This window comes from Raphanus sativus, chromosome 3 (assembly GCF_000801105.2).
Source record: "Raphanus sativus cultivar WK10039 chromosome 3, ASM80110v3, whole genome shotgun sequence".
Taxonomy (NCBI): Eukaryota; Viridiplantae; Streptophyta; class Magnoliopsida; order Brassicales; family Brassicaceae; genus Raphanus; species Raphanus sativus.
The window spans coordinates 374,526-389,217 of record NC_079513.1 but is presented as its reverse complement, the minus strand read 5'-3'; the positions used below and the strand labels follow the sequence as shown (position 1 = coordinate 389,217).

The 14,692-nt window shown below is 38.1% G+C and overlaps 3 protein-coding genes across 3 annotated transcripts; 1 reads left to right on the top strand and 2 right to left on the bottom strand.

Annotated features, from left to right (window-relative positions):
• LOC130509824 (ATP-dependent helicase BRM) lies at positions 1–3,709 on the top strand (the record flags this gene model as incomplete). The annotated part of the gene is given in 5 exon segments (XM_057006021.1): positions 1–200; positions 274–1,821; positions 1,904–2,383; positions 2,499–2,747; positions 2,841–3,709. Coding segments are annotated over 5 exon segments (3,098 nt in total), but the record flags the coding sequence as incomplete, so codon positions are not given.
• Positions 3,710–3,748: 39 nt separating this feature from the next.
• On the bottom strand, positions 3,749–5,213 carry LOC108847081 (ubiquitin-conjugating enzyme E2 6). Its single transcript, XM_018620252.2, has 6 exons — positions 5,059–5,213; positions 4,833–4,912; positions 4,486–4,600; positions 4,356–4,408; positions 4,151–4,279; positions 3,749–4,065 (listed from the first exon to the last, which is right to left on the bottom strand). The coding sequence occupies exons 1-6, from the start codon at positions 5,100–5,102 to the stop codon at positions 3,914–3,916; spliced, it is 573 nt and encodes a 190-aa protein (XP_018475754.1). The 5' UTR covers positions 5,103–5,213; the 3' UTR covers positions 3,749–3,913.
• A 7,341-nt stretch (positions 5,214–12,554) lies between these two features.
• LOC130509825 (60S ribosomal protein L19-3-like) lies at positions 12,555–13,876 on the bottom strand. Its single transcript, XM_057006022.1, has 4 exons — positions 13,702–13,876; positions 13,003–13,439; positions 12,886–12,911; positions 12,555–12,792 (listed from the first exon to the last, which is right to left on the bottom strand). The coding sequence occupies exons 1-4, from the start codon at positions 13,850–13,852 to the stop codon at positions 12,765–12,767; spliced, it is 642 nt and encodes a 213-aa protein (XP_056862002.1). The 5' UTR covers positions 13,853–13,876; the 3' UTR covers positions 12,555–12,764.
• Between the last annotated feature and the right edge of the window lie 816 nt (positions 13,877–14,692).

Genomic DNA, 14,692 nt, shown 5'->3' with positions numbered 1-14,692 from the left:
CTGATGTCTTTGACAATCGAAAAGCATTTCATGATTGGTTCGCACAACCCTTTCAAAAAGAAGGTCCTGCGCATAATATAGAGGATGACTGGCTGGAAACTGAGAAAAAGGTCATTGTCATTCATAGGCTTCATCAAATTTTAGAGCCGTTCATGCTTAGACGTCGTGTTGAGGATGTTGAAGGTTCACTTCCCCCTAAGGTAGGATCTCTGGTATATAGCTGCTGTTATATTTTCGCCTAGATGATTCTTCTGATAATGCTTTCGGTTGCAGGTTTCGGTAGTCTTAAGATGTAGAATGTCTGCTATACAGAGTGCCGTTTATGATTGGATTAAAGCTACGGGAACTCTAAGAGTTGATCCAGACGATGAAAAACTTAGGGCTCAGAAGAGTTCGATCTACCAAGCCAAGATATACAGAACTTTAAATAATAGGTGCATGGAGTTGAGGAAAACATGTAACCATCCTTTGCTCAATTATCCATATTTCAATGATCTTTCCAAGGATTTTCTCGTGAGGTCATGTGGAAAACTGTGGATTCTGGATAGAATTCTTATAAAGCTACAGAGGACAGGCCATCGGGTGTTGCTCTTCAGTACGATGACAAAACTCCTTGATATTTTAGAAGAGTATTTGCAATGGAGGAGGCTTGTATACAGAAGAATAGATGGGACTACCAGCCTAGAAGATCGGGAGTCAGCTATTGTGGATTTCAATGATCCTGATACTGATTGTTTTATATTCCTGCTTAGTATACGTGCAGCTGGAAGGGGTCTCAACCTTCAGACTGCTGACACAGTTGTGATATATGATCCGGATCCGAACCCCAAGAATGAGGAACAAGCAGTTGCCAGAGCCCATCGTATTGGGCAGACAAGGGAAGTAAAAGTAATTTATATGGAGGCAGTTGTTGAAAAGTTTTCCAGCCATCAAAAGGAGGACGAGCTTAGAAGTGGTGGTTCAATAGACCTAGAGGATGACTTGGCTGGGAAGGACCGGTATATAGGATCTATTGAGGGTCTCATAAGGAATAATATTCAGCAGTACAAGATCGACATGGCTGATGAAGTCATTAATGCTGGGCGTTTTGACCAAAGGACGACTCATGAAGAGCGGCGTATGACTTTGGAGACTTTATTGCATGATGAAGAGAGATATCAAGAAACCGTCCATGATGTACCTTCTCTCCATGAGGTGAACAGGATGATTGCCAGAAGCGAGGAGGAAGTTGAGTTATTTGATCAAATGGATGAAGAGTTTGACTGGACCGAGGAGATGACTTCTCACGAGCAGGTGCCTGAGTGGCTTCGAGCTAGTACCAGAGAGGTGAATACTACCGTTGCTGATTTGTCTAAGAAACCGTCAAAGAACATGTTATCAAGCAATAATCTGATCGTGCAAACTACTGGGCCTGGAGGTGAGAGAAAAAGGGGGCGGCCAAAGAGCAAAAAGATTAACTACAAGGAAATTGAAGATGACAATGGAGGATTCTCAGAGGATAGCTCTGAGGAAAGGAACATTGATTCTGGGAATGAAGAAGAGGGAGACATTCAACAATTTGATGATGATGAGCTAACTGGTCCTCTTGGTAATCACCAAACCAACAAAGACGAATCTGATGGAGAGAACCCTGTCCGCGGTTATGATTATCCTCCTCGGTCTGGTTGTTTTAAAAAAAATACTCCACGGGATGATGCCGTTTCTTCAGGATCTTCGCCAGAAAGTCATAGATCGAAAGCGATGGCTTCTCCGGTTTCTTCACGAAAGTTTGGCTCTTTGTCTGCATTGGAAACTAGGCCAGGTTCTGTCTCAAAAAGAATGGTAGGCACCTGATCTTGTCTCGCAAGCCTCTCTTCTTCTTTGTAGTTTGTGTAATTTTTGTCTCTGTAATTATGTTGAACAGGTGGATGATACAGAAGATGGGGAAATAGCAGCATCGGGGGATTCTCACATAGATCTCCAACGATCAGGAAGTTGGGCCCATGAACGTGATGAAGGAGAAGAACAGGTTTTGCAACCTACAATAAAGCGCAAACGGAGTATTCGTGTAAGACCCCGTCAAACAGCAGAAAGAATAGACGGTATTGATATGCCTGCATCTCAGCCATTGCAAGTCGATCGTAGCTATCGATCAAAATTGAGGACAGTTGTTGACTCACATGGTTCAAGACAAGAACAGAGTGATTCATCCTCGAGACTTAGGAGTTTACCTGCAAAGAAAGTAGCTAATACTTCCAAGCTGCATGTATCATCACCAAATTCTGGTAGATTGAATGCCACCCAGGAGGACAACACTGAAGCTGCTAGAGAAACATGGGATGGAACTAGTCCTATTGGCTCTTCAAGTGCAGGTGCAAGAATGTCCCACAACATACAGAAACGGGTATGATCTGTCGAATGGAATAAGATTTCATTGCATTCTCTTATATTGTCCTCGGTACATGTATTTTGTTTGGTTGATTGGTTCGAACTCACCCTTTACTTGACTGACTGTGCAGTGCAAAACGGTAATTAGCAAACTCCAAAGGAGAATCGACAAGGAAGGTCAGCAGATTGTGCCTATGCTGACAAATTTGTGGAAGAGAATTCAGACTGGGTATGCAGCTGGAGGTGTAAATAATCTATTGGAACTGCGAGAGATTGATCACCGGTTAGAAAGGCTAGAGTACGCAGGGGTTATGGAACTCGCATCTGACGTGCAGTATATGCTAAGGGGAGCAATGCAATTCTATGGATTCTCACACGAGGTTTGGATTTTTCTTCTTTGGATTTTGTGTGTTTGATATATATATATAAAATAAGCCGAACGGGTTTAGTAAAAGTGACTAAATCTTCCGCAGGTGAGATCTGAAGCAAAGAAGGTTCACAATCTGTTCTTTGATCTGCTGAAGATGTCTTTTCCGGACACAGATTTCCGAGAAGCAAGGAATGCTCTTTCCTTCTCTGGTCCAACCCCGACTTTGGTATCCACACTATCCCCGAGAGCAGCAGGTACTAGTCAGGGTAAGAAGCAAAAGCATGTATATGAGAAGGAACCGGAGCCAAGCTCTCCTCAGAGACCTCAACAACGAGAGAATTCAAGGATCAGAGTACAGATACCTCAGAAAGAAACAAAGCTCGGCGGGACATCAAGCCACACCGATGACTCTCCAATTTTAACTCATCCAGGGGAACTAGTAATCTGCAAGAAGAAGAGGAAAGACAGAGAAAAGTCTGCGCCAAGAACAAGAACCGCTGGCTCAAGCAGCCCGGTCTCACCTCCAGCTATGGTAGGTCGTGGTCTTAGAAGTCCTGTGTCTGGTTCAGGTACAAGGGAGACAAGGCTAGCTCAGCAGCAACGATGGCCAAACCAAAGCACACATCCAAACAACAGCGGTACGGCTGGTGATTCAGTGGGATGGGCTAATCCGGTGAAGAGGTTAAGAACCGATGCTGGTAAAAGAAGGCCGAGCCATTTGTAAACAGATTGAGCCTCTTTTATCCTTTTAGTGCTTACAGGTGGTGGGTGATATGCAATGTGGCAATTGAAAGCAATCTAGCAGCGAGTCTTGGACTTACCTTAGTAAAACAAATAATAGTATTCTCCTTTTCTTGGTATGTTGCTATTTAGAAGAATATGTCCTTTTGTCCGCAGTATCCTCCCATCTTTAGATATGTTCTTTGTATAAAAAGGAACGTTATTGGAGAGATGAATTCATGTTTTATTGTAGTAAGGTTGCAAATTGTTATATGTTATTTACATTTGAAGCAAATGAAAGATTCAATGATCCTAAAAGAAGTAACACAAGTCTTTACACATTTACAGAGGAAAGTTCTTATCTCCTCCCATGCAATGAACATGAATGGTTTATATTTTTGGAAATGGACTAATAAATCAGAGTACAAAGAGAGATTTGATTTTGTGACGAAGTCATCAAGGATCAGCTTTTCCAGCAATTTCATCGTTGTCATCAGAGTCTGAACCACGTTCGCTCATGCTATCATCATCATCATCATCGTCATCATCACTTGAGATCTCCTCAGGTGCTCCTATATCCTCTGGTTTAGCATATCTCTTGCAATATTCTTGAAATGTCAAAGATACCAATGTGTCAGTGAGGTTTAAATTGAATAGAGAAGCAAGCAAATTTGGAAGAAGAGTGAGATGAACCTTTGACTTTGAGCTCATAGGCAGGGCGGTCTCGCATCAAGAGAGAGGCAGCTTCACCATTGAAAGGATCAGATGGGTTTGGATATAGAAGCAATTGAGGAAGGAATGACTCGAAGACATTGATAAGATCTGATTAGGAGAAAAAACAGATCAAGTTTAATCAAGAAGGCACTGAAAAAGGACACAGATAATTAATATATATTACCAAACATTGGACTCCATGTCTGGTTTATTACATCTAAGCAAACTGCGCCAGAACTACAACAAAACATGAGAAGGAGATTTGTTAGAGTGATGAAATCATGTGAAGTCGATAGATGTGATGTGTGACTTACGATTCATCAACATTGGGGTGATAAATCTTGTTAACGAAACCAACAGAAGGAGATTTGTAAGGATAAGCATCAGGAAGTTCGACTTTGATCTTCCATACACCTCCTTCATAAAGACCTTCACACACAAAGAGATCATAGGTTTGTTCAATCAAACAGATTCATTTCTGCTTGTATACATCATGTAATCCCAATTATCAGTTTTCTATGGTGAATCTGAAGTTGTAAAATACCAAATCTAGGAAGACACTTTTTCATTTTTTGTTCATTCATTTCAACAAGTAGGCTTTTAAGAGCATAAAGACAAAAAATAAAAGCAAAAGAGAGAAAGAGAGTTTTTGGAGAATTACTGTCAGTGGGGCCATGGAAAGTGACGTAGAACATATGCAAATCGTCGTTGATTGTATCGACCTTGTAATCACTCATCATCCTGATTGATACAACAAGAAAGAAGAAGACAAATATGAATTAGAAGATAGAGAGAGATCATCAATCATCAACAGATCCAATATATATATAGAAAAAAGAGCCAATCGAGAGATGAAATAGATGAACTATAGAGAATTGAGCACAGACAATTTCATCATGTCCATCTCTCGGCGTTTGCTCGGCGAAGCCATCTTCTTCTTCTTTCTTCTTCTGGTTTGATAGAGAGAGAGAGAGAAGAAAAGAAAATTATTCGAAAAGAATGAAACTATGAGAAAATGAAATGGACATTTGCCTTATATCACTTGTCCTCTTTTATTTATTTATTTTTTTTCATTTTTTACTCTTTTTAAATCTTTTTCCAAAAGGTTACTCTTTTAATTAAGAGACAGATCTTTTATCATTTATTTAAAACATTAATATATGATTAACTATATCACAATTCACAACAAGCCAAAAATTTTGGACAAATCAATCACATATTACATTTACCTCTTTTTCTCAAAAAAACGCCATTGTTAAATAATGGTGATCATCCATCTGGCAAACACATGTGATGTCATTTACAATTTATATCATGAGTTGTCATCAATTACACATGTCTTCGTATGTGTTAAAGAGAAGATGACTAATCTTTTCTTCTTCTAGTATAAATAGCTTGTACATGATACAACATTGATAAGTGAATACATCTGTCTCCTTTGCTCTTTATGACTTTCTCTCTCTCACGTTTTTGTTCTTCTCCAAAAACACCAACAAAATTATAATAAACATAAATCATATTATAACCAAGGATGCATTTGAGCTAATAGTTCACAACACGTTATCAGCACGACGAACTCTCTTATATCGACCGTTCTTAAACCAAGCAAGCGAGATAAGTTTTTAAATTTATGTCTTTCAATAATTTTAATTATTTTAATTATTTTTATTATTCCGGAGTGAGAGGCTAGGCCTTCTCCGTTTATTTTTCGGGAAGAGAGGTGTTGCCTTTCCCGACTGATCGTTAAGATAGGCTAGGCCTTCACGATCAGAGAAACACGTGGTAGGTTTTACCTCCGTGAATAAAAGGTCAAAAATGGAAGGCTAAGCCTCCTCGGACCTTGATTAAAAGAAAAAAGTTAATATGGCCGACTATGTCGCCTCAAACCTTTGAAAATGATCAATATGGAAGTCTAAGACTCCTGGATCATATGGTGGGCTGGACCCACAATTTTATTTATGCTATTTAAATTTCTGCAATTTAAATGTACGCAATTTAATTTTTGCATTTATTTTATGCTTTTAATTTCTGCATTTAAATTATGCATTTAATTATCGTCTATATTTATATTATTATGGATTCATTAATCATGTCGAATTTAACAAAGCTTGAATCTAATGCCCTAGATATTACGAAAAATAATTATATGATCTGGGCACTGGGTGTTAATATACACCTGAGAGAAAATAAGCTTTGAGAAATCATCGATAAATTAATCAGATGAGAAAAGAAAAGCCATGATATCTTACACCAATTTGATGATGGTTTATAAGATGAAGTGTATCATGAGAAAAGATCTAGAAGATCTTTGAGTAATTAAATCCTTGAAAGAAAGGATTCACTAAATAGTTGGAGTTGATGTAAATCCTCCATGAAAACTGAAAAGTTCAAAATCATGATACTAAACCATCAAGTTGGTCCTCCTAGAAAAGGACGTGGGTGTAGATGCGGTTGAAACCGCTATTGTGGTCGTGGAAGAGGACGAGGAAGAATACACCGTCCCTATGAAATAATAAGAACTTCCAGGTAAATGAAAATGGTCGGGTGATAAAAGGCAAACAGAAAAGGTTTGCTACAGATATGGCAAGAAAAGAAACGTTTGGTACGTATTTGTCGTACGCCAAAATATTAGCCTATCTGTATTGATAAGAAAAGAGAAAGGAAGTGAAATAGACTTCATCTCTTATGAACCCGGACCATCTTTCATGGATTGAATACTCATCTTGATGTTTTAAGATTTTCTGGATGATTCAGAAAATAAATGGAAATATCGATGTGACATGAAAATTATTTTTCTAAACAATATTTTGAGATTCAGGATGGAGATAGATATACTTGACAGATAATGGGTCATCATACATGGCTATTAAAGGTAACAAATATCTATCCTCTCTCAAAATAAATAAGTATAGTATCTAGTAATATATATAAAAAATTACTATTGGTTCTATAAGAGCTTATGATGAAAAGACATGCATAAGAGAAGGATGGCAAAAATTATAAATGAGTAGTAAACCTGAAGTTTACTGATATATAGCCATCCCCAATAATGTTATCGATATTATTGTGAAATGTTGAAAAACTAGAGGTTTTTCACATATAGCATGTCTTAAAGAAACAAAAGAACCATCATGGGTATTGAATCATCAAACAAGTTCAATAGATGTGATTTCTTTAAACAGCCCCAAATCAGGATCTCACTCTAAAGGATTTGAAACATAATTCATCCCAAATGGGAAATCTGAATATGTTATTGGTTCTAGAGTGGGATTCAGTACGAGATTTTAGACATGGAGTGTCATCATCTCGAGGGGGAGAATTAAAGAATCCTAGTGAGTGGAACAATGAGAACATTCTGTTCACTCGAAAAAGTACTTGATAAAGTAAATTCAAGTAAGATGATTCCCATGATCGGGTGTAAACATGCAGTTGTGCATGTAGTCATATACAATCCAAAAGGGAAAGATTATATGGAATAATCAGAAATATGCTCGCAAGATTGCTGGAAGCATATATGCAGCTGATGGAATGAGATATGAGAAATGGATTATCATGAAATTTATATAGTACAATCCATTTATAAAATGCCTGCCAGACATTTTGATAAAATAGTTATCTCATATTCCAGCTGAAAAGGCTCCAATAAGAAAATGTGTCCTAAAAGGACGATATATGAGTCTATGGCACGCTAGAGACGTGATAGACCACTTTGGTTTCAAAGTGTCCTCAAAATGGAGCAAATATATGAATAGAGGACGAATCTCTTAAAGAGACCGTTGATATGGGTTAATGTGTAGTCAGGTACCTGGGTAAATCATCGATGATGAGAAAGAGATCTCGATTAACCATATCAGTACGGGTAAAAAGATGGAACCAAAGAGAAAATAGATTGTCGACAATAAATAAATGAAAAAGCGCTATATAAATGATGATCATGATCATGAATATACCTCTATATATGAGGATAGAGTGAATTGATTAGCCAAAAAGTGAATGAGGCAATCAATTTGATATAAAGCTCGTTAGAAAAACGAGAGATTCTTGGACAAAAGGTCCAATGTATATATTTCTCCAGAAAATGAAATAAAAGATAACCTTGAGGTATGAAAAACGGCTTGTTCTGAGGTTACTGGAGAAAATTTATAGTAGATGCAATATTAATATGTCTGGCAGGACACAAATGACTTGAGATGCATCTTAATAGTCCCTGGAGAATTAATGATATTCTCGGGAATGATAAAACTCTGAAAGAGTTAGAACAAGCCGTAAATGAGATATCTGGAACCAGTAACTGGTGATATGTTTACGGTACGGTTTGCCGATTGCCATTTTAATAAGAATGAATTCCAGCGTTAGGGGGAGGAACTAAAGGAATTTCTAAAAGAAATTACATGGTGTACACAGTTGTTGTTACACCTTAATCCCCCTACAAATTAAAGAGAGCTGGAAGTTTAGAAAATTGTGCATTTGCATAATTTGGCAAACCAGTTACCAGATGCGTTCACAGATACGAGAAGAGTGACGAAATCATATATACCCGCTGAAAATATTCCATCAAGAGTGGTTGTTCCTGGGGAACAAACTGATGGAAACAAAATAAATGAACCTGGGGTTCAGTTAAAGAGGGGGAGACCAGCGGGTTCAAAAGATAAAAATCCCCGAAAGAAAAAGAAATTGGTTGAACAAAGTGAAAAGGTTCCAGAAGAACCTGATATTGAAAAATGTCTGAAAGAAGGCATAGATGAAAAGGTTCAAGAAGAACCAAATAAAGATAAGGATCCAGATGACGAGGAGGGAACAGAAAAGTATGAGATTTCCATCAACTACGCCCTTGATCAAAGGTTATTGATCAGAAATAAGATAAAAGATGTTGATGGAATGTTCTCCTTTTCTGTGTCCAAAGAAATCAATCACGAAAGTGATGATCCCGATCCAAGATCCATTTTAGAATGTCAGAAAAGACATGATTGGGAGGAGTGGAAGAAGGCCATTCAAATTGAATTACTCTCCCTGAATAAAAGAGATGTCTTTGGACCTATTGTCATAACGCCTGAGAATATAAATCCTGTTGGGTATAAGTGGGTATTCGTGAGAAAAAGAAATGAAAAGAATTAAGTAACACGATATAAAGCCCGATTAGTAGCCCAAGGTTTTTCTCAGAGACCGGGAGTTGATTTTGAGGAAACATATTCCCCGGTAATGGATGCAATTACGTTTAGATTTTTGATGAGCCTTACGGCGTCAAAAACTCTTGAGATGCATCTCATGGACGTTGTGACAGCTTATTTATATGGATCGTTGGATAATGATATATATATGAGACTCCCTGAAGGATTGAAAATGCCAGGGGCATTGAAAGAAAAATCCAGGGAGGTATGTTCGGTCAAGTTACAGCGATCACTATACGGATTAAAACAATCCGGACGCATGTGGTACAATCGCTTAAGTGAATATCTCTTGAGTAAAGGATATGTGAACAATGCGATATGTCCCTGCGTTTTTGTTAAGAAATCGTCATCTGGCCTTGTGATCATTGCTGTATATGTAGATGACCTGAACATGATTGGAACTCAAAAGGAGGTTGATGATGCTCGAACTCATATGAAAGAGGAGTTCGAAATGAAAGATCTTGGAAAGACAAAGTTTTGTCTTGGGCTCCAGTTAGAGCATCTCCGAGAAGGGATATTTGTGCATCAATCAAACTATACGAAAAGGTTATTGAAACGCTTTCGTATGGACCAAGCGACTCCTTTGAGTACTCCAATGGTTGGTAGATCTCTCAATGTTGAGAGTGATCCTTTTAGACCCTGTGAAGATAGCGAAAAGATATTAGGTCCTGAAGTACCTTATATGAGTGCTATCGGTGGGTTTTTATACTTAGCAAACTGTACCAGGCCTGATATTGCTTTTGCAACTAATCTCTTAGCAAGATATAGCTCTGCTCCTACTCACAGGCATTGGAACGGAATAAAACATCTATTCCGTTATTTACAAGGTACAGTTGATTTAGGGTTAATGTATTTTAGAAAACCCGAGTTTGGTATGGTTGGTTTTGCAGATGCAGGATTCTTATCAGATCCTCATAAAGCTCGATCGCAAACCGGCTATGTTTTTACAATTGGTGGAACCGCGATCTCTTGACGGTCCCAAAAACAAACTCTGGTTGCAACTTCTTCAAACCATGCAGAGACTATTACGCTTCACGAAGCATGTCGAGAATGTGTGTGGTTAAGATCAATGAGTCACCACATACAAGATTCAAGCGGAATAGTTAACAAGAAAGAGCCGACGAAAGTTTTTGAAGATAACTCGGCTTGCGTCGCTCAACTCAAAGAAGGTTATATTAAGAGCGACAGAACGAAGCATATCCCTCCAAGATTTTTCTCGTACATTCGGGAACTCGAGAAAAATAAAGAAGTGGACATCGAATATGTACGGTCATGCGACAATCCGGCTGACTTGTTCACTAAGTCTCTTCCGACTACAATATTCCGGAAACACGTCGACGGTATCGGGATGCGGCGTTTACGTGACTTATGAAGAAAAAGCTATGTCCATTATTCTTAGGAAGAGATTACGTCAGTGTACTCTTTTTCCCTTATCATGATTTTTATCCCACTGGGTTTTTCCATGATTAGGTTTTTAACGAGGCACTACGTAACACCAAATTGGATAATCAAGGAGGAGTATTAGATAATAAGTGATTATCCAAATAAGGATAATGCTTATCCTTATGTTTTGTCCTTTTCTTCTATGTCGGTTGACACTAACCGACATTCACTAGTATAAATAGATCATCCCCCTCATTTGTATCATACATATGAAAGTTCAATAATAATTATCAAACTCAACTCTCTTTCTCTCGTTGCTCACCACCAACACACACATATATAATAAACCTTTATATATTCTCTATTCTATTAATTCACAACAATAACATATTTATGGACGAGGAAATCCCAAAAAAATAGGAGAACGGCGGAAAAATAGAGAGAGGCATGAGTTTTAGACATGTGTGATTTTGATTCTTCCAAGAAGTATCGATTAGAAGCAGGCCCGGCCCACGGCCGAAGCAAAGTAAGCAACGCTGTATCGCACACAATTTTAGAAGTTAGTGAATCTCTTTTTTTTTTTAAGAAAAAAAATCTGGGTAATGTTTTGTCATTTTTAGATGCTAGTCATTGTTATTTTTGTTAGTTTAGGTTAAGCAATCATGTTATTGAATGTGTAAATGTGGTAATATGCAATACATAATCTAATTCAAATGTTCTTCATTTTTTTCTTTGCTTTTGAATTTAATGAAAAATAATTAGTATTATTCATTTGTTTGAACTTTGAATATCAAATCACATTTTCTAGTATTGAGTGCAAGGCACACTTCTAGTATTGAGGAGGACCTCCAAAAACCATGTACCAGCGCTGGTTAGAAGAGCTTATCACGTATCAGTCTAGTTAGCTTCAACCCCCTCATATTTAGGGTTTTTAGGGTTTATGTTTGATGGTTAACTTCATTTTTAGGTTCGTGTATTGAAGAAGAGGAAGATGATGAAATGGAAGTGGACTATCAGTGCCCATTCTGCACAGATGATTATGATTAAGTTCAGTTGTGTCACCATTTCGACGAAGAGCATCACCTAGACGCTAACAATGGGGTAATTACAGTTTGATATCATCAGCCATGTTTGATCACATCTGACGACTTCTGAGTAAGACTAAGAAAGCATGTAATACATTGTTTGAATCTTTGTTGCTCTTGGTCAAGTAGTTTATATATGAAACTCTAGCAAAAGTTATTAACCTGAGTAGTGTTATTGTAAGCCAATTAGCTTATTTTTATCTTTCAAACTTCGTTTACAGCTCGTAATATTAATTGAGGCCGGATATATCTTTATCAACCACTTCTTGTGTAGTTATCACATCTAGAGACCAGAAAGTTTTGCCCTTGTGTTCATCTTCAACCAGATGACAAGCATCTTAATATAAGCTCCTCATTCATGTCTTGTAACGCTTGAATAGCTTCCACCGAATCCTCGATTCAGATGGTTTTGGTTTCATCAACACGAGGCTTCTTCATCTTTATAAGGTTTGTATCAGTAGGCCCAAGTTGATGATCTCTTTTGTTCTTGGGTTCAAACGAAACAGATGGTTTGTATCAGTAGGCCCAAGTTGATGTTCTCTTTTGTTCTTGGGTTCAAACAAAACAGAGTTGCTATCGTCTTCGGCACTCAACTTAGACAAATCTGTTGTAACGTAACCTTGGACTTGAACTCTTGGAACTCGGTTTCATGATCAAACCTATCCCGGAATAGTCAGAACAGACACAAACATGTCTTGAGCTGAAAGAACTCTGTTTCTTTTACTCTAATAATAGTTTCTCTTTAGATAAGCCTGTGAACGGACATATTACTGAGATGATAGGAAATAAAAAAGTATTTGAAGACTAAAACACAGCGAACTGCTGACAAAACTAATGAAGAAGACACTCATACGTGTCGCAGATAAATTGTTTGATAAAGCTAAATCACAAAAAAAAAACGTTCCAAAATTATCTGCTAAAGAAAAAGTCACTAAAGAACAAAGCTTATTCTTCTTCTCACTTGTTGGACCTTTTAGCTGGGTCCCTGCAAGAACAAACAACCCAAAGCAAGAGTTTAGAACCTCCCCACAATACAATAAAAGCTTGATCGAATTACGATGAAAAGATCAATACTTACTCTGCAGGTACATTTCCTCCAGGACCCTGAAACAAAACCAAAAAAACATATCAAAATCAAATGAATCAGTGAGTTCACCAAACCATATACATCATATACACAAGCACAAGAGCTCACCATGGCAAGTCTTTCCTCTCTACGAGCATGTTTCCTCTCTCTACTAGCCTTGTTCTTAGCCCTCTTAGCCTCAAACTGATCAGACAGAGTCTTCTCCCTAGCCTTCTCAGCCTTGGACTTATGGATACTCTCCATCAACACACGCTTGTTCTTGAAAACGTTCCCCTTCACCTTCATGTACATGTCATGGTACATGTGCCTGTCAATCTTCTTGGACTCACGGTACTTCTTGAGAAGACGCCTCAACACTCTCATCCTCCTCATCCACAAAACTTTAGTCGGCAGCCTCGCCTCCCTGGTACCTTTCCTCTTACCGTAACCAGAGTGACGTCCCTTCATCTTGGCGATCTTCATGCGTCGTGCTCTGGAGCGTGAGTGGATCTTTGTTGGCTTCTTGATGATGAATCCATCATTCACTAGCCTCCTTATGTTTTGGCCTGATACATACATAACAACACAGTACAGTATCTTAACAATCAATCATGAAACAGTGAGATGAATCCATAACAATCAGGAAACCCTAGCTCATGATATCAAGAAACAACATAGTGAATCCAAGATCAATCATCAAACGATGACAAATTGAACTAACATCAACGGTATTGGATTCGATCTCAAATTCAATAATCATTCAACGAATCAAGCTACCATCATCATCAACAGTGAAATCGAAACAACAAGGTAGAAGAAGAAGGTTACGAGAGTTGGCCATGGCGATGTCGTTGCCTTCGTTTGGGTCGAGCCATACTTTGCCCTTTCCGCACTTGAGCACTGAGGCTGCGATACGCTTCTGGAGCTTCAACGCCACCATTTCTTTCGCCTTCTCTCCCTTCTCCAAGGTAAAGACCATTTCTTTATGGCCTTGATTGGTAAAGCATTAGCAGAAACAGTAGCAGTAAGCAGCAGAAGCAGTATGCAGCAGAAGCTGTATGCTATATTAGTTACAATCAAATTATATGATTGGCAAAGCTGTAGCATTTAAAATATTAAATGACCAAAATAGACATAATTAAAACTAAAGAATTAAAGAAAAAAGAAAAAGAACAAATGATCACGTACACAAGTTTTCCAGCAACTAAAAACAAATCACGTACACAAGTTTTCCAGCAACTAAAAACAATCTTATGAAAAACAAAGTAAGCTAAATTAATTAACTAATAGCGAGCATTCCAAATACTTTCTGCGATATGGTTACGTACTTCTGCCATGTAAGTATCTCCTGTAGGTTCATAAGAGCATCTCCATCCCTGAACCCCAAAAATGGGGTTCATAACTTTTTTTTTTTTTTTTTTTTTTTTTTTCGATTTTTCTTAAAAAAAAAAAAAAAAAAAAAAAAACAGCCACTCGCGGGTCGCCACGTATGCATGGGACCCGCGCACAGTACTAGAGGCACCTCTTGCGGAAGAGGTGAGAGAGTAAAGTTTTAAAAAAAAAATGGGTCCCCTTGTGGGCCCCACCGCTTAAGGACTCATTAAGAGTCAGCGATGGAGCTGCTCTAACGCATGACTTCAACTTCTGCTGCATCTTCTATATTCGAACCGTTCAATTCTTGTTCTTCCATCCTTTCGTACTCATCAAAATCGTCATCTTTTGTGGTTGAATCACGTATAAAATTATGAAGGGCCATTGTCGCAACGACTATTTTGCATTGCATCGGTAAGTTATAACGTGCCTCATTTTTCAGAATCCG